Source organism: Pyrus communis, chromosome 5 (assembly GCF_963583255.1).
Source record: "Pyrus communis chromosome 5, drPyrComm1.1, whole genome shotgun sequence".
NCBI classification, from domain to species: domain Eukaryota; kingdom Viridiplantae; phylum Streptophyta; class Magnoliopsida; order Rosales; family Rosaceae; genus Pyrus; species Pyrus communis.
In genome coordinates, this window is record NC_084807.1 from 3,700,722 (window position 1) to 3,719,622 (window position 18,901).

Sequence of the window (18,901 nt, forward strand, 5' to 3'; positions counted from 1 at the left end):
CAATATTACCCTAGGGCAATATGATTAACAAAGACATGAATTTAAGAAAACCAAACACACCTTGGAGAATAGAAATACTACATGTGGCCCTAAAGTTAGAAAGCGATTTACATGGAACACTTTCATTTTTATTATTGTGTCCTCGTCGAATAATGCATTAACATCAGGCTTTTCTTCCTAAGATTTTGAAATCTTACGCGTGCATGAAACTCCACTAGACCTTCATTGTGACATCCCACATCGCCCAGGGGAGTGATCCTTAAACGTATATTCTAATCCCTACCTAGCGCGAGGCCTTTTGGGAGCTCACTGGCTTCGGGTTCCGTAAGAACTCTGAAGTTAAGCGAGAAGGAGGCTAGAGCAATCCCATGATGGGTGACCCACTGGGAAGTTGCTCGTGAATTCCCAAAAACAAAACCGTGAGGGAATGGTAAGCCCAAAGCGGACAATATCGTGCTACGGTGGTGGAGCGGGCCCGGGAAGTGATCCGTCCCGAGCTGGGATGTGACAATTGGTATCAGAGCCTATCCCTGGCCGGAAATGTGCCGACGAGGACGTCGGGCCCCTAAGGGGGGTGGATTGTGACATCCTACATCGCCCAGGGGAGTGATCCTTAAACGTATATTCTAATCCCTACCTAGCACGAGGCCTTTTGGGAGCTCACTGGCTTCGGGTTCCGTAGGAACTCCGAAGTTAAGCGAGAAGGGGGCTAGAGCAATCCCATGATGGGTGACCCACTGGGAAGTTGCTCGTGAGTTCCCAAAAACAAAACCGTGAGGGAATGGTAAGCCCAAAGCGGACAATATCGTGCTACGGTGGTGGAGCGGGCCCGGAAAGTGATCCGCCCCGGGCCGGGATGTGACATTCATCAAACTTCAGGGATTTATAGCTCCTTTAAAAACCTTCAAAATTTCAATTGGATGCAACCCCTTTAGTCTCTTGGATTATTGAATTGTGATGGATGAAACATTAGAAATCTTAAGGCAAGATTTCCTAATGCCTAGGAAACAAACACTATAAAATCTCTTTGAATCCATTAAAATTTCATCTTTCAGAATACTTAAAATCCAGTCATAATTGAATATGTATAGGGTTTGTTTAGATGTGATTTTAAAATGATTAAAAGCGCCTTTAGAGAAAATATTTTTGAGTTTCAAAAGCATTTTAAGTGTTCTTTCAGGATTTACTTGCATTTTTACTAGCGATTGATTCTAAAAATATTTTCACCAAAAGCTCTTTCAGTCATTTTAAAAGCACATCTAAACGAGTCCATAGAGTTTTATGAATTACTTTGAAACTTAGAATAAATACACTTTGATTTTTGTAGAATTTTATAAACCCCTTAAAATCGTGTTTGAATACTTGTGGACTTCCATAAATGCATTTAAATCTTCATTAAATACATATGAATTTGTAAAGTCTTTTAAATCTTTTAAACTTCTAACTGAATACATGTCCCTTAGTCATTTAGCCAACGTTATTGAAATATAAACAAGGGTATTTAGACATTGTCAATGTTTTTATTTCTATCATTCATGTTATTCGTATCGTTGTTTATAATTTAGAACCCTAAATTTAAAGTCTTTCTATTATATCTAATTTCCTTAAATGTATTCCTATCTACATATCTATTTTTAATTCTTACACATTCGTTTCAATTTTCAGCTATCAGATCAAATAAATTTAAAAAGATAAATGGCTAAAAATTGAATATCATTATCCTCTTTCAATCCCATTCTTACGGAGGATTAGCACATATACTGGCACAGTGAGGCAGACGAGGAGGCAGAGGCAAGCTCGAAAGAAAGAAAGGAAGGTCGAAAAATGGCGATAACACTCAACAGTGGATTCAAGATGCCAGTAGTGGGGCTGGGTGTTTGGCGCATGGAAGGAAAAGAAATCAGAGACCTCGTTTTCAATGCCCTCAACCTTGGCTATCGCCATTTCGATTGCGCTGGTATCCATGATCCCATATCTCTCTCATTCATTTTCTTTTTTGTTCATATGGGTTTGATTTCTTTCCTTTCATTTCATAATTTGTGATCTGGGTTCGTTCAAAATGCTCTAATTACACCATGTCAAGAGGGTTCCTTAGATTATTGGTACATAGGTTTCGATATGAAATTATGAATTAGATTGTGATGTAGCTCAATTAATTTGTGATTTGGGTTTTAGTTGCATCAACTACTTCTGGTAGAGTAAAAGCATTGTGTGTGCTTGGTGTAGTCGGGACTCACTTCCGGCCTTTGGCATCACACTAAACCAAAGGTGTATTGGAATCACTCCGATAGGGAAATTAGAAAAATTCCGGCATCACAATGCCCTTCAGCCTCATGCTGAAGGTTCCTTGGTGTCACTCCAGGGTTGTTGTGCCTCGCACACAAGTAAGAAACCAGAATTTCCAGAATTTCCAGAATTTCTGTCACCAACACTAATCTTAAAAGCTTACAAAGTAGCCCTTTTGATAGGCTAGTTGGCATATGAAATTGGAAAAATCCATGTTAATATACGTAGGAATTCTAAAGACTAACTTATGCCACATAAATATTAATATTGTAACATAGAGAGACCCAAACGCAAAGAACTTGCAGACTGAACTGCATTGATTACAAAAGAAAGTAAAGAAACTAATTTATTGAATTTTTAACTTGGCTCCTCCATCAGTGCGCGTGTGTGTGATGACTGATGATAAACATGCATGATGCATGCATTCGAAGTTCACCAAATTTAAGAAGATTGCATAGTAAAATGGAAGCTATTAGGCTTATAACGCTTATTAGCATTCTCCCTGGGGTGGTTGCCAGTTACCAATTTGTGTCTGAACTGTATTTGGCCTCTTCACTGTGATATTGCCCCCACCGAGTACAAGAAGTCATGAAACAGTTTATTGTTCAGGTTTTGGGTTTGGCTTTTCTTGTGCTTGCTAAAACATTTGAATCTAGGTTCTACTCATTTTTTGCCCTATATGGGTGGTAATTATTTGTAGCTTGTAGCACAACTTACCTTTGCGGTTGTAATATACATTGATGAGTTAATGCTGCTTTCAGCTGATTACAAGAATGAACCAGAAGTTGGGGAGGCACTTGCAGAAGCACTTTCGACTGGGCTTGTTAAGCGAGAGGATCTCTTCATCACCACCAAGGCTAGTTTACTTTTCAATCAAGATTTCTTTTTCTGCTCCAGTTCACTAGTCCATATTCTTCATTGTCTAGACTATGGCATTCATTTTTCTCCCTGTTTCTTCATCCTTAATGCAGCTTTGGAATTCAGATCATGGACATGTGGTAGAGGCCTGTAAAGATAGTCTGAAGAAACTTCGGTTGGATTATCTAGATCTGTACCTTGTTCACTTTCCTGTTGCCACCAAGCATACCGGTATTTATTCTTGCTTTTCTCATGCTTTATGCAAAAATTCTCTGTATTATGTATATGTACTCCACTATTTTTGAAATCTTGTTGACAATAATAGTGCGTGGTTGAAAACTGTGGATAACTAAAAAAGGAAAACAGTTTACATGCTACCAACTGATGTCTCTACAGCTTGGATGGTCAAGGACATGATTGATAAATGGAAAGAAAATTCAGGGTATAACCTTTCCTGAGTTATCTAAGTTATCTAGCCAAACTCACTACAGACTAAAAGAGCTCAGTAAGAAACAGAAAGCAATACCATTCCAATTCACTAATCCAAACCGAACCAGGGTTTAAGGAATAATTATAAACTCAATGACTCACTGAGGGCTGAGAGCCAAAGTGAATGTGAGTGCTTTGGGAGGTACAGAAAGGACAAACTGATTAGGGTGTGTGAGGAGAGTGAAGAGAGAATCAGACAGTGAGGGGCAAGTGAGGCACGAAAGGTCGTGGAAAGGAGTTGATGAAGGTATTAGGCTTTTCTTTTCTGTTGTGTTAAATAGGAATGGAATTGAAGTGGGGGAGAAATGTTAGTGGGTGCTCATTCTATTATATTGGGGAAATGGGCTTTCCATATGTTGGAGAACAAATTCAAGAATCAAGAGTACCAGACACGACCTTAGTTTCTTTTTCATGCATGCTGGCTTACAAATGACTTACTATTTCAAAAAGCTCTATTGAGTTAAAACGGCGGCTTGATGATCAAGATAAAAAATATATGCTCGTTCCCATCTTGAATTAGCATATGAACTGTTTTCTTTTAATTTTCAAATTTATTCATCCTTAAATTGATTATTGAATTCATCTGTCTATTAATTTACATACATGCAGGGGTTGGTACGACTGGCAGTGCTTTGGATGAGGATGGGGTGCTAGAAATAGACACAACTGTATCTTTGGAAACTACCTGGCATGCTATGGAAGAGCTGGTCTCTATGGGTTTAGTTCGTAGCATTGGAATTAGGTGATCTTAAAAGCTTAGCTCATTCAACGACTACATGAATCAAAATTAATGATATTGTGTCTTTAGAGTAGCTATCCCTATTATTCCATATGCATTATTATTGTTTTAGCTATACAACTTAGGAAAATGTAAGTGAATGTGCTGAAGAAAATTGAAACCTTGTGTGTGTGCACGTTAAAATGGTAATAAATTTTTACAATTACAGCTTCAGTGGAGATTATATAGTCGAGTTCAGGAAGAGGTTAACTATTGTGTCTTATTGCTTGTTGCTGCATGTTACAAAGTTACACATGATGTGCAGTTAGAGAAAGATTACAAGTTATATCGCAATATCACTGGGTTTATGTCAATAAACCGGCATTTTCTGAGTTGTGGCCCTGTTAGCAACTTTCTTTATCTCCTTGATCAGCTTATTGCAATGTGCACTGCCCCTAGTGGAAGATTCCTATTTTTATATTCTGGTTTTTAAATTTCATTCATTTGTCAATTCTTTTGTTTATGAATTGTGCTCTGATGAAACAATTAATTGCAGTAACTATGATATCTTTCTAACGAGAGATTGCTTAGTTTATTCCAAAGTGAAGCCGGCCGTGAATCAGATTGAGACTCACCCATACTTCCAGCGTGAATCTCTTGTCAAATTCTGTCAGAAGCATGGCATCTGTGTCACTGCCCACACTCCTCTTGGAGGTGCTGCCGCCAACATCGAATTGTTTGGTTCAGTTTCATGTCTGGATGATCCAGTTATCAAGGTAAGCTTGTTTTTTTCTTTATAATCACTTGAATTACTAGGTTTATTTTCAAATTACTAGGAAAATAAATTAATTTTCTTTGCTAACAGTAAGATTTGTTTCCTCTCAATCACATTCCTCTTTTGTCAGAATCTGGCTGAGAAATACAAAAAGACTGTCGCCCAAGTTGTTCTAAGGTGGGGCATCCAACGCAACACGGTTGTCATCCCGAAGACATCAAAACTTGAGAGAATGAAAGAGAATATCCAAGTTTTCGACTTTGAGCTTACAAAAGAGGACATGGACCTGATTGGGAAGGTGGACAGGAAACACCGGACAAATCAACCTGCCAAGTTTTGGGGCGTTGATCTGTATGCATAGGTTTGTCGGTAACTCTATCCGTGAGAGCAAATGCCTTGTGTGGGCAAAGAATAACAGAGTACTGGAGCCATGTTTCTTTCTCCGAGTTGTAAACTTCAAGCTGGATCGTTCTTGAAGGTTAAGTAGACGAGTTTGATAAAACTCCACAAACTCCATTTATCTATCGAATGAACCTACTCTTTATAATGTCATTGTTTTCCCTTGCGTGTCCTCTGTTTGCATTTCGTATTTCGATTTTAAATTTGCAGCTCTACTTTCGTCTTGAAATAGATGAAGAAATTGTGACATGGTAAAGAATTCTCCGGTTAGGACTTGGGAGTAGTTATCAACTTAAGCTGTTGGAAAGATTTAACATTTCTTGCTATACTATGAGTATTCCCTCTTGTTTCTGTAATATTTCTCATTCCTGAACACAGAAGTCGGACAGAAAGAGATGTCGCCGCCACCGATGTTTTAACTCGGCGGCTTAATGAATTGAACCATTTTTTCCATTCCATTTTCTTCCACTTTCTCCCCAACCAAACAGGCCATGGATTAAAAAAAATAACATCACAGCCATATCACCTAATGAATCACTAACCCGAGAAGAAGATTGCACGATCAAACGCTAAACGCTTCGAAGACGTCCAGGTATATTCAACTTTAGATCACGGGCAAAAAGATTGAGAAATTCTTGCATTCAAACTCTCATTTACAAAACTGTTTACCACATTTTGCCAAAAGTAAAAATAATTAAAACAAATCCCATGGTTAAACCTATAAACTTTATCACAAACAAAGAATGATTAAGGTAAACAAAGAATGAACAATGAGGCAAAAAATAAGCTGATCATAAAAGTATCTACGTAATGATCAAACTTACTGGTCGGGAACCAAGTGGACACGTACAGATGATGTCAGTTTCTGGCAGCGCGATGGCTCCATCAAACGCGAATGAGGTTACGTAAAACAGGATACTTGGCAGGTTAGGTAACTTAGGTTTTATGTTTCAGCTTCCTCAAAGACATTTTTCGAAGTTGAGGTTTCCCTACTCTCTTCACTATCCTTGTGTTTGTCGCTCACTTCTGTTGGCCCCAGTTTTGCTTCAAGATCCTCTGGGGGTTTGCTGCTGCTTTCACTAGGAGTTACTTTTGCTTCAAAATTCTTTGAGTCTTTGCTGCTCGCTTCCTTTGGCCCTACTTTTGCTTCAATATCCTTCGGGGATTCGTTGTTCACTTCCTTTGGCCCACGTTTTACTTCAATATCCTTCAGGGATTCATTGTCCACATCCTTTGTCCTGGTTTTTGGTTCGTGATCCTCTGGTGGTGTGCTGTCCACTTCCTTTGGCGCAAGTTTTTTTTCAACATCCTTCGGGGATTTTCTGCTCAGTTCCTTTGACCCAAGCTTTGCTTCAGGATTCTCTGGGGGTTTGCTGCTCACTTCCTTTGACCCTTGGCTTGTTTCACAGTCCTCTCGGGGTTGGCTGCTCACTTCATTTGTCCCAATTTTTGCTTCATGATCCTCTGGGGGTTTGCCGTCCACTTCCTTTGGCGCTAGTTTTTTTTCAACATTCTCAGGGGATTTTCTGCTCGGTTCCTTTGTCCTAAGCTTTGCTTCAGGATCCTCTGAGGTTTTTCTGCTCACTTCCTTTGACCCTTGATTTGTTTCAAGATCCTCTCGTGGTTGGCTGCTCACTTCATTTGGCCTGAGATTTGCCTCAGGATCCTTGGAGGTTTTGCTGCTCGTTTCTTTTGAACCTAGTTTAGTTTCACGATCCTCTGGGGGTTTGCGGCTTACTTCCTTTGGCCCTAGTTTTGTTTCAACAGCCTCTGGGGTTCTTTTGTTCACTTCCTGCGGCTGAAGTTTTGCTTCAAGATCCTCGGTGGGTTTGCTGGTCACTTCCGTTGGCCCTAATTTTGCTTCAACATCCTCTGGATGTTTGCCGTTCAATTCTGCTGGTCCTGGTTTTGCTTCAACATCCTCTGGGTGCGTGCTGCTCACTTCCATTGGACCAAGTTTCTCTTCAATACCCTTGACTGCAGATGTTAACGATCTCACATCTCGAGCATCTGCTAATTGACTGGATGAAGATGCCTGCCATGTAAACATGAAATGTGATCATCTTAATTAGCATATCATTGTTTTTAATTTCCATTAAAATTTATGTCCAACAAAAATGCAACATACGAAGAAACTCACCTTTTCTACTTGCTCCACCCGTTTCTTTAGATCCTCCACAGATGCTTCCTTGTGGATAGTTTGAAGAATGAAAAGCAAGTGAGAATGGAGATCATCCAAACGATGTTGCTCAACTTTACAGTGTGGTACAGGAGATTGACAACCCACTGCATAGAAAGGACAACTAACAAGCTTCATTGGACAGACAGTAATACAATGTCTGTCCATCTCGCGTCTCATGATGGTACTGGAGCAGTTTTGTTCACATGGAATTATCTTGAACGGGCAAATTGAATCATGTTTCTCCATGTGACTTGCACAAAATACAATAGTACAACCTTCATTTGTGCAAGTCATAGACCTAAAACTGCAGCTTGAAGCATGCTCGGCAAGCGCTTCTGAAGAGTTAAACTTCATGTTGCAGTGATGTTCATTCTTGAAGTCGACATTCTTAAGCAGAGTCTGTGCTATTGCTTCTCTTTTATCAATCAGCCAAAACCCGTTTATTTCCATCTCTTGAACGAAATCATCTATGTTATCTTCTCTTTTTTCACTTAGCAGCCATCCTGTAACCCGACTAAATAGATTTCTCTTGGAACTTGCAAAGTCATCAACAAAATCAGAAATGATGTCATACGGATGATCAGAGACTTGTGCATCAGTCCCACCCTCTAAGATAACAGACTCCGCTACAAAATTTTCGCTTCTCTGAGTAATGTACTCCACCATTTCCTTTCTGAGATCAGCAGCCACTGAACCAGCAGTCCTGAAGATATCACCAGATGTGTTGTCAACACAAGCTGTAGCTAATCCAGGGATGAGCACTTGAGCTATCTTGTAAACTAATTCTGTGTCGTAAAGATCACAATGAAACGAAGGACCTCCATCCTTCCCGTCTTCAATCTTTTCCGGTTTGAGTTCCACATTACTTGCAGGTAGATCATCAATGGTTGACAATTCCTACAAACAATTTCATCCTTTAATACACCAAATTAACCAGTAAGTTCTATTTTCCAACAGAATGTTCAACGAACGATTTTGAAATCAAATTCTTCATCCTCAAATTCAAAACAAAAAACCAAATCCTTTGATTTTTCACATACAAGTAAATTACATTACTCTTGACATTATATTCTCCTAAACGCGTTCAAAGATCAACATCTGTTATTCATAAAGCTTATCTACTCTTTACAATTCATATCAATTACGATCATGACTTCCATTTTCCAGGTAATGATAGTAAGAAGAATGAAAAATCTGCTGCCTGCTGGGTGCTGGCCAATTGAAATATCTCAAATTCCTTCTAGACATATATAGCAAAACTTACTGATTGCAAACAATTGAGGGAACTTTAACGAAAAGCTCCCGATACTATTCATTTTAACGAAAAACTACATTTTTACACTAAAAAGTCAATCATGATACCATTCACTTTACCCTTTATTTTGTCCTTATCGTTGAAAACTCAAAGTTTTCAACCTTTCATTAGTTTTCCTAACAATTTAAGACTAGTTTTTGTAAAGAAAGGCATGATTTGTATTACCTGCATCATTTTTGCAATGAAGGGGTTGGAGATGTGCTCAAAAATCTTCTTCTTCTTCAAAGGGTGCCTCCTTCACTTGTGTGTGGATCCATCATTATGCAATGCCCAATGCCAACGCCGATACCCAGAATGAAAATTCAAAAGAATTCAACAAACAAAAGTAATCATTCGGCAGGGACGGGAAGGGGGGGTTTGCTACAGATGGGGAAGGGAAAGGTAAGTTTCCATGGATGACATTGATGGTTTCACGTAAAAAAATGAATAAGTAAACTATTTTCTTCTTGTCTGGTTTGGGAATTCCGACGAGGATGGAGGAGAAAGTATTTGTCTTTGACTTTTAAAAACAAAGGACACAATCACATGTCATCTTTTTATGGATAAAATCACAAAGTCACCACAGTACCAACAGATAATAAGGGTAACGTTGTTGTAGACAAAATTTGCAAACTAAATGATTTATTACTAATATAGATGAGCATATTTATCAGTGCTTAATAATAATCCAATCATCAATTTCCATGTCATTTTGTTTACAAATTTAGTCTCTCTAGCATTACATGTTAGCTAATAATCTAATCATCAACTCTCATGTCATTTAGTTTATAAAATTTCTTCTCTCTAGCATTACCCAATTAAGAAAGGGTAATCGGGAAATCAAAATTTTAAGCTAAATTTTGTAAACCAAATGATGTAGATGTTGATGATTAGATTATTAAGTGTTAACTAACGTGTTTATTTTCTATTGGTGACATATTTAAAGAGTTAAAAAATGGACATCAACCATCAACAATTAAATGTGGTTTACAAAATGCAATTTTAAAAAATATCATGCACCAGCTTTTGGAACGTACACTTTGGTAGAAATTTGATGAATTGGTCTACTAGATTATTGTTGGAATGAGTTTGTTTGACTTCATAACTTTAGCCTTCTGAATCTCATGTGTATTGAAAAACTTTGAATATATGTGTTTAGTCTTATAGCCTTTGATGAATTATTCCTTCATTTGAGCAATACACGATACATTATCTTCATGAACGATAGTTGGAGTGTTTCCTTTTGAAGATAGACCACATGAGTTTCGAATGTTATGGATCATTGATCTTAACAAGGAAGTATTTTTGGGTGATTGGAAGATGTAACAACTAGAGTTTGTTTTGTTAAGTGCCATGATAATGCAGTATTTTCATAAGTGAACAGATCTCCAGTTTGTGAGCGGGTTTTATGCGTATTAGAGAAGAAAGTAGTATTAGTTCGCAAGATAGCTCAAGTATTTGCTTCAAGGGAAGCATCGTTCACTTCTAAGCATGGCGTCGATCCAATTGGTCGGGACTACTGATTTTTTTTATCAAAAACACATTGTTCTGCTCAATCACAAAGAGTACTGATATCGGCTGACTGTACTATGTAAACCCGCGCTCTTTATATTGCAACTACAGGAGCAAATTTGTGGTTGTAAAGTACTGAATGTTTTTTTGGCGCTTATGCTTTAGCGACATTTTCCTCGTAAAGTTTTCATTTGGGAACTGATTCTGAAAATTGCGGAATTATACTCAACGACTAACTTAAAATCTTGGGTTCACAGGTGTGTCCAATCATAACGAGTTATAAAGAGAGTCACCATTTTCTGGTGAATATATCTATATCAAGGCATTCCAAAGAGCCAATGGCTCTTCAACCATCAGGTATTTGCTTTTCAATCCTTCATGGATGTGGCGACAAATAAATATCATGGCTTTAGCTTGATCTTGGGAGGTTGTAGTGTTTTCTTCCCTAATGGTGTCCCCAAAATTTCTTGCCTCAAGATAGATATTTGCATCTACGACCAATGTAAGGTGGTTCTTTCTAGTGATGTCAATTGCGACAAACTTTTGGTTCTTACAAAATTTTCATTTTTGAACTCCAGAACAAACTAAGCAATTGAAACTCAGACTCAAGGATAACTTATAAGGATATTAATTAAAAATGGTTAGATAATTAGTGATACTCACTACACAGACACTACCATCAGTATTGAGTATTATCACCACAAAAAGTTGATGAGAAGTGCAATTGTAGCGCATAACTTTATTGGAATTATGTAATGCATGATAGACGATTATATTGCAATACTCAAGTTATTAACAGAATTAGTATAACAAATATTGAGTTAGTAGTCAGGTGTTATACCAAATAAGAAATTAAAAACATAAGAAGTTAGTAAGATGAGGATTAGGACAAGGCATGGAGGTTTCAGATCTTCATCGTGGTGGCGATGAAGCACACAACATGTGATGAAGAAAAGAAAGAGAAACCGTAAAATTCTTATGGGAAACATTTTGAGGAAAATGAAAAACTGATTAGGACGTTGTGCTGATAACGTGCTATAAATAAGTAAAAATGAGAGAAGACCTTTAATAGATATTGAAGCGGAATGAGATCCATGTATCACTTAATTTATTTTTATTTTTTACTGATGTTAGTCGAAAATGAGCATAGAAAAGACATGCAATAACCTTGAGAAAAGTAATAGTATTGTATCTTCTTTATATTTTGATCATACACTGCTTGTTCTTTACCCGAGCTTTTAACGTGCGAGAGTCTACCGTACCAAAAAAAAAAAAATTAATGCATGTTGAAATTTTACACACCAAAGCAAATTGTCTTTTACCACAGTAGCAGAAAAAGAATTAAACGCTTACGGCATGAATTCCAACTCTATCGTTAGTTGATCTACCGTTTAATTTAAAAATAACAAAAAATAAAAAAAGTTTACACACTAGCCTGATAATTTTGACTTCTACCGTTTCATCTTCCGTTCCCACATCCTGCAGTTCAAACGAAACTGAGTCATCATCATAGTGATTACATTATCATCATCATCACGATTCACGACTCCCATGGTCGTCAAATGGCCGGGAACTGCCTGCAAGCCGCGGAGCTAACCACGAGCGGCCGCCCAGTCCTTCTCCCAACTGAGATCGAATGTTCCCTCCTTTCCGCCGTAGACCTCGAATGCGAAGATCTCCCCAACTTCCCTCACCTCAAATCGGGTCTCCTCATTCTCACCACCCACCGCCTCTTATGGCTTCCCGACTCCACCACCACAATAGCCACCGCCTCTTCTTCAGCCTCCGCCATCCCTCTCGCTGCCATCACCCACATCTTTGCCGCCAAAAAGTCGATCAAGTCCATGTTCGCCTGGCCCCGGTTCAGGTTCCAGCTCTCGGTTTCGCCCGAAGGCCGGGTTCCGGATTCGGGTTCGGGTTCGAGGTCGGTGGTTGTGACGGTGGTGGTGAGGGGGAAGGGCGATTTGGACGCGTTTTTGAGCAAATTTTGGGAGAGCTGGCGGGGTAGAGCCTGGGAGATTGGGGATGAGCCGGGCAGCTCCGATGCGGTTTCGGGTTCCGGTTCGGCGTCCAGCTCCGGGTTGTATACGAGGGAAGGGACGGTGAGGATGGTTGGAGTTTCGGGGATATTGAGGAAAGAACAGGAGATGTGGGAGAGTACCGATAAGAGCTTGCAGGACGCTTTCCAGGACTTGAATGCTCTCATGGTAATAAAAATGTCGTCTTTCGGTTACCATGACAAACAATTTCTAGAATTTCAGGGATTTAATTGCTGCATTTGAATTCTTCAATTTGTATAATTTTCGATTGGAGTTGAGTGTGCGTGCATTCTGTTTGTGAATGGTTTTACATTGTAGAGTAATATTAAATTTACAGAGTAAGGCTAAAGAGATGGTGATGCTAGCAGAAAAAATGAGGCAGAAGCTTTTATCTGGCTCGACTTCGCAGCCAAATGACGAGGAATTGGGTTCCAAACAAGAGATGCAGGATTGGATGCTGAGTGTTGGTATTATATCGCCCGTTACTAAGGAGTCTGCTGGTGCTCAGTATCACCAACAATTGTCCCGTCAGGTTGTCTTCTTTCCGTTTTTTGTGTGAATGAAATCAGCTCTATTTACGTTCATTCTTATTGGATGTTAACGCTCACACGAAAAATGCATCATGTCATTTATTATTTTCTCAATTTCTTCGTCTTCGAAAAGAAAATTAATTTTCTGTTGTTTCTGATAAATAGTTAGCAGATTTTGTCAGGCTTCCACTTGAGAAAGCTGGAGGAATGATGAATCTCATAGACATCTACTGTCTCTTCAATCGTGCTCGCGGCACAGGTGTTGTGTGATAATACCTCATCTCTTGTTTTTAATTTTGTTAGCTCTAATTGGTTAAGTTTCGAGTTCATGTTGGAATTTTTGAATGGTGAAACGTGGCTTAGTATCTCTCTTTATGCAGAACTGATCTCACCAGAGGATTTGCTGCAAGCGTGTTCTCTTTGGGAGAAGTTTGACGTGTATGTAGGAATTTCTTCAATTTATTTATTTGAAAGCATGGAAATACGTGAGTAAATAATGCAAACTATAAACGCTAGTTCACATTACTTGTAATGTGTAAAAAATGACTACCTGTCTGCATCAATATTATGTGACATGAGTACGGCAAGAGTACCATAATATCATCTTGTTGATTATTCTTTCATTTCAGCCCAGTAATGCTTCGTAAGTTTGATAGTGGAGTCATGGTCATCCAGAATAAGTCCCACAGTGACGAAGAGGTGATCTTATATCATTATAAGCTGTTTTATATTGATAAAATTGTGTAATTGTTTTGGTTGAAACACATCCGCTTTGCACTTCCGAGCCAAAATGGTGGAAAGCATGTATACTATTACACCATTAAAGCCCACCATAACCATAACACTACTAACCCTTGTGTAGTCCTGCTTCAAATGAATTGCTTTCGTACACAATAAGATTAAAGGATATTGGTTTCAAAAAAGAAGATAGATTCAGTTCTAACATTTTAAGAGAAAAAAAAATATTTGTTTTGGTTCGAATGATTTTAATTCCAAGTTCCTCACAAGGAATTTGATTCCTGAACAGGAATGAGATAGATTTTATGCAGGTCCTAAATGGCGTTTCTCTTGATTGCTTTAGTGTAAGATAGCTAGAATAGGGAGGAATTAGAATTATTCCATTCTTCCATTCAAGCTATACGGTACACACCCCTTTTTTTTAGCTTTTTTTGATAAAATGGTGAAAAACACATCCTGGCCATGTACGATACTAGAATGTACTTTATTTTGCATCTTAGATTATGACATCTGTCATTCTACATCAGAAGCCATTTCAAGTTGCATGAAACAACTCACTATATTTTTTAAATCAGGTTTTTGCTAGAATCAAGACCCTTGTAACAAAGCCTGATGCTCTTCGAACTGGGATAAGTGCTAGTGATGCTGCAATTACATTAGGTATTGCACCAGGCATGGCCAAGGAGCATCTTCTTACTGCTGAAAGCAAAGGTACCCTGTTTGCAGAACATTGTTTGACAATACTCTGATGTTGTTTTCTTCATAAGAGTATATGTTTTCTATAAAATATATTAGTTCTATGGTTGAGTTTTGATTAATTTTGGTTATATAGGTTTGCTGTGCAGAGATATTAGCCCTGATGGCTTTCGCTTTTATATCAACCTGTTTCCAGAATTCGATCCAGATGACTTGTACCTGTAAGTGAAAAATCTGTCGTTGATCTTGAAGACTGATGTTTCTCCTTATCTGATGCTTTTATCTCTTCTCCTGAAGGAACGTGTTTGTCAAATCTTAGTTACTTTGTCTCCAAGTGATTCAATTTGATTTTTATACAATTTAAGCATCTTCAAAAAGATTATCATTAGATCAACCTCTACAGTAGTACTTATTTGGTGGCAGAGCCAATGGTAAAAATAAAGTGAAAAGATGGATGATGGGGGTAGATAATGAATATTTTGTTTTCCGGCCGTTATATTAGGCATGCAAGTACGTGGGGATATCCTAGACTTTGAATGCGAGAAATAACATCTCAAAAAAAAAACATATAATGGGAACCCTATGACATTAGGATAGCACACATAATGCATGCGTCTGCGTATTCTCATGTGTAAAGTGTGTATGTGTGACAGGTTTAGCAGTTGGAATGTCCACTGTCAAAGTCCAGCATAACCATCCTGTGACTTTAAATTTCAAGCCTTGAACCACTGAAAAATGCCCCAGTTTTTCCCTTAAACCATCCCAAACCCTCGATCTACTTACGAACGCGATACATCTTGAAGTTTACACCCTGAAGCTATCCTACTTCACATTTATGCATTTCTGTAAAAAATTAATGTAGATGACAAGGTGGTGGTAGGACTAACTCTTATTTTTATTATGTACATGCAATACATTTTCATTATCTATTTGTTTGTAATAAGTATATTGTCTTTGGACAGAGTGAAAGACTATGGAATCTATCACACATGGTTGAGGGCGGTGTCTGCTTCTGGATGAGAGGTGATTTGTGCGGTAATCCCTTTCTCCATTTTCACGCTGTTGGAATCAGAAGCAAATAAGACTGACATAAATGGATGAATGCTGAATGACGTACACAAATTGATGAATGCCGAATTTTTTCAGGTGAGTTTTTCCTATTTATCACTTAATTCCCCGGAAAACTTCAAACTTTCAATTTTGAGGCGATGCAGAGACTTAAGGTTCCATAAGGATGCATCAAGGGCATACTTGACTCCAATATAATAGAATTATGGGCATATATGTGCTTCTTGTGAGTTGGCGTCTCTGGTCCTTGCCCTTAACAAATACATCGACTTTGTAATTGAACAGAAAATTATTGCGCCATTTTCGTAAATGTCTTTTTACAGTGGTTTTCTCTTTTCTTCACGGCTTCAAGTTTGATTATGTTTGATTGATTCTTGGGTTGATATTTAAGGCTTTGCTTCTGTGTTCTTTCCGGTAAATTTTTTTTTTCTTTTTTTTTTGCTCTGGTGAGATGTGGTGGCTGAAAAATAACGAGCTTTCATTAATTTCGGGCCCTTTTGACAACCAACTCGTTTTAGCTTTTAGTTTTTGAATTTATTTTTCCTAGATATAGAGGGAAATATATGAAAGAAATAAGGAATGGAGAAGGATGAAGGGTGGGAGGGAGAAATGAAAGAGATTATACGAAAGCAAAAACTTGAAAGTGAAAACAACTTAGAAGAGTTTTTGGTTTTTAGTTTTTATTTTGTGTACGTTCTTTATGCGTTCTTCTACATCTCTCTCACCATCCTTTCTCCCCTCTTATACATCTCATTTCTCGTATATTTCCCTCTATCTCTATGCTAACACAAAAGTGACACTAACTAAACGAGATGGTTATCAAACGGGCCCTTGGTGCCTCAAGATTTAGGAATTGTATACTACTAATCATACTCTAATCACATTCTCGTGCATAAGCATAACTAGTCACATCTTCGGTGTAACGAATCTGAATAAACTCAGCTCGTCTCCCGTCTAGTCGGCTTGGTGTTAATTGGTTGGTGTGTGTTTGTTTTAGTGCTGTTATGGTATGACTATGAGCTTGTGATTAGTTATGAGAATGTGATCAGAGTGATAATTAGTAGTACACAATCTACTTGATCCACTTTACTTATATCTCATTGGTTGATTTGAGTTTGTAGTAGCATGCAAGTGGAAGGAAATTCATTCCATCTCCATATATACCTGTTTTGATGTTGAATATGTCAACACTCTCATTCCAAGAAGAGGACCCTCTGCAGATGCAATAAAAAAGAGAGATTATTATATTTGCATGTATCTGACTGTTAGATGATTAATGTATTAATTAGCTGCATGTATCGTAGTTAAGTCTCATAAACAAAATGTGTCAAAAAATATGCCTCGATTCTAGCCCTATGTATAGGGGTCGGGATGAGACTTTTTTTGACACACATTTTGACACTTCATAAGTTCAATCTATAACTTTTTTTCCAGGATTCTAACTGTATATATTTCGATTTGTTATTCATAAGATCATATTTGTAAAAAATTAAACAAATTCAAAAATATTAAGGCATCCAGTTATTGTGAAGAAATTAGACAAAGTCGGTTTATCAAAGAAACATCAGTATGACTATTATTTAATCCAACGGTCAAATAGTTTTGAATTTGGGTGGTTTATCAAAAAAAATCATCTATGTTTTTGGACCTAGATCTGAAACCCTGTATAATCTTTGCGATAAGATCTAAAAGATGATGGATTAGAATGACTATTAGTTGACTATTATTCGCCACAGAAGTTGCTAGCTTCTGCAATTTTTAGTTAACGAGGGTGTGTAAGTACTTTTATGTCAAAATGTGGTTAGAATTATATAAAAACATAATAATTGGCTAAAATTCAATTCAAGGTCCCAATTTTGGTTAGTTTTTCCAATATTGTACTGTTAAAATACGATGGGAGTCAGCTCTACAAAAGATCTGTTAAGAGCATCTCCTTTTAAACATTAAATCATAGTTAATAGCTTATGTGGTAATTTGACATTTTGAACAATATTTTGCTTTACCCAATATATTAAATAATAATGTCATTTAGTAAATTTTTTATCTTTTTGTGGAGTCCAATGATTAAGACAACCAATTAAATATTTCAAAAACATAACAACATATATTATATATTATATTTTATATTAATCTATTAAAAAAATCATTTAATAAATTTGACATCTGCTATCAAATTTGATAGTAAAAGGCTTTGTTTTCAAATGACTCAGCGTCACATAAGAAATTGAAGGCTTGGTTAGAGAGAGTTTGCTTTCATTTTATTACTGTTGTATGCCTACGTGGCAATTTTAACATCTCTTTTGGAGATGCTCTAATAAGCTTATTTGAGGGATCACTCATAAGAAGGGGGCTCTATGTACATATGGGCTTAGGGTGGGTGGGTTCGGTACGGTTATCACACCAAAACCCTAGTACCAATTACTATACCCAACTTTCAGTTTGGCAAAATTTATTAACATTACCATACCAAATTTTCGGTACACAGAAGTTTGGTATTGCCAAATAGTTTGGTTAATGTGGTATAGTAATAGTAACTGCCACTTTGTTTTGGGACAAAATTTGTTTTTGTTTTTTAACCCAATTCAAGGGCAATTTTTTTTTTTGGCACTGTTATCTCATACATTGTAGCCTAAATTCATCTATTATTCATCATTCACAATTCACACACACAATAGTTCAAATGATGTATCAAGATTCATGATGAAAATTAAGCTTATAATCCAAATAGAAGTCACAAACCAAAACAAATAGAAGTTAAAGTTTCAAACCAAATGAAAATTGGAATTAAACTTTAAAAAGATCCATTGATCAATTCTTTAAGTTTGAGATGTCGAAGCTTTTGGAGGAGGCATTGAACTTGTAGAAGATTGAACTTGTGTCAAGCCTACATTACAAACAAAGAAAACATATTAGTAGCAAGAAGAATTAAAGTTGAAAACCATTTAATAACAAATTTACTAAAAAGTTTAAAGCATATCTTACTTGTTTCCACTTCTTCCATTTCCTTGTAAAATTGAAGCATATATTCCGTTGGTTCCTTGTAGAAGTTTACTTCATTCACCATAAGCCAATCACTAGTACACACTAGTGTCTCTAACATTTTAGAAGTCAAGGATGCCCTAAAAGGGTCCACAACCCTCCTCTCTAGGCTAAATGCATTTTCACTAGCAACGGTAGAAGTGAGGATTGCAAAGATATCATTGGCTATTTGTGAAAGAATTTGGAACTCTTTTGTGTTTGATTTCTACCAACTCAAGAGATCAAAGCCACCAACAACAATGCTAATATAAGGAGTGGCAAAGTACTTATCAACTTCA

The 18,901-nt window shown here is 37.4% G+C and overlaps 3 protein-coding genes across 5 annotated transcripts; 2 read left to right on the plus strand and 1 right to left on the minus strand.

Moving 5' to 3' along the window:
- Positions 1-1,739: 1,739 nt before the first annotated feature.
- On the plus strand, positions 1,740-5,708 carry LOC137734746 (NADP-dependent D-sorbitol-6-phosphate dehydrogenase-like). Its single transcript, XM_068474021.1, has 6 exons — positions 1,740-1,957; positions 3,048-3,142; positions 3,258-3,375; positions 4,243-4,375; positions 4,908-5,127; positions 5,257-5,708. Exons 1-6 carry the CDS (start codon positions 1,825-1,827, stop codon positions 5,485-5,487), a joined length of 930 nt encoding a protein of 309 aa, XP_068330122.1. The 5' UTR covers positions 1,740-1,824; the 3' UTR covers positions 5,488-5,708.
- A 432-nt stretch (positions 5,709-6,140) lies between these two features.
- On the minus strand, positions 6,141-9,459 carry LOC137735686 (uncharacterized). The gene is made up of 3 exons (XM_068475131.1): positions 9,188-9,459; positions 7,650-8,604; positions 6,141-7,538 (listed from the first exon to the last, which is right to left on the minus strand). Exons 1-3 carry the CDS (start codon positions 9,194-9,196, stop codon positions 6,469-6,471), a joined length of 2,034 nt encoding a protein of 677 aa, XP_068331232.1. The 5' UTR covers positions 9,197-9,459; the 3' UTR covers positions 6,141-6,468.
- A 2,516-nt stretch (positions 9,460-11,975) lies between these two features.
- On the plus strand, positions 11,976-17,100 carry LOC137734613 (vacuolar protein sorting-associated protein 36-like). 3 transcript variants are annotated; one of them, XR_011068567.1, is made up of 9 exons: positions 11,976-12,720; positions 12,890-13,084; positions 13,248-13,341; positions 13,463-13,520; positions 13,712-13,781; positions 14,396-14,531; positions 14,653-14,737; positions 15,479-15,662; positions 16,706-17,100. XR_011068567.1 is itself a non-coding variant. In XM_068473855.1 (9 exons), exons 1-8 carry the CDS (start codon positions 12,076-12,078, stop codon positions 15,534-15,536), a joined length of 1,341 nt encoding a protein of 446 aa, XP_068329956.1. In that variant the 5' UTR covers positions 11,976-12,075; the 3' UTR covers positions 15,537-15,551; positions 15,663-15,935. The 3 variants fall into 3 exon arrangements, 2 of the variants coding, with proteins under 2 accessions (XP_068329956.1, XP_068329955.1); XM_068473855.1 differs by lacking the exon at positions 16,706-17,100 and adding an exon at positions 15,663-15,935 and having other exon boundaries at positions 15,479-15,551; XM_068473854.1 differs by lacking the exon at positions 16,706-17,100 and having other exon boundaries at positions 15,479-15,935.
- Positions 17,101-18,901: the final 1,801 nt, after the last annotated feature.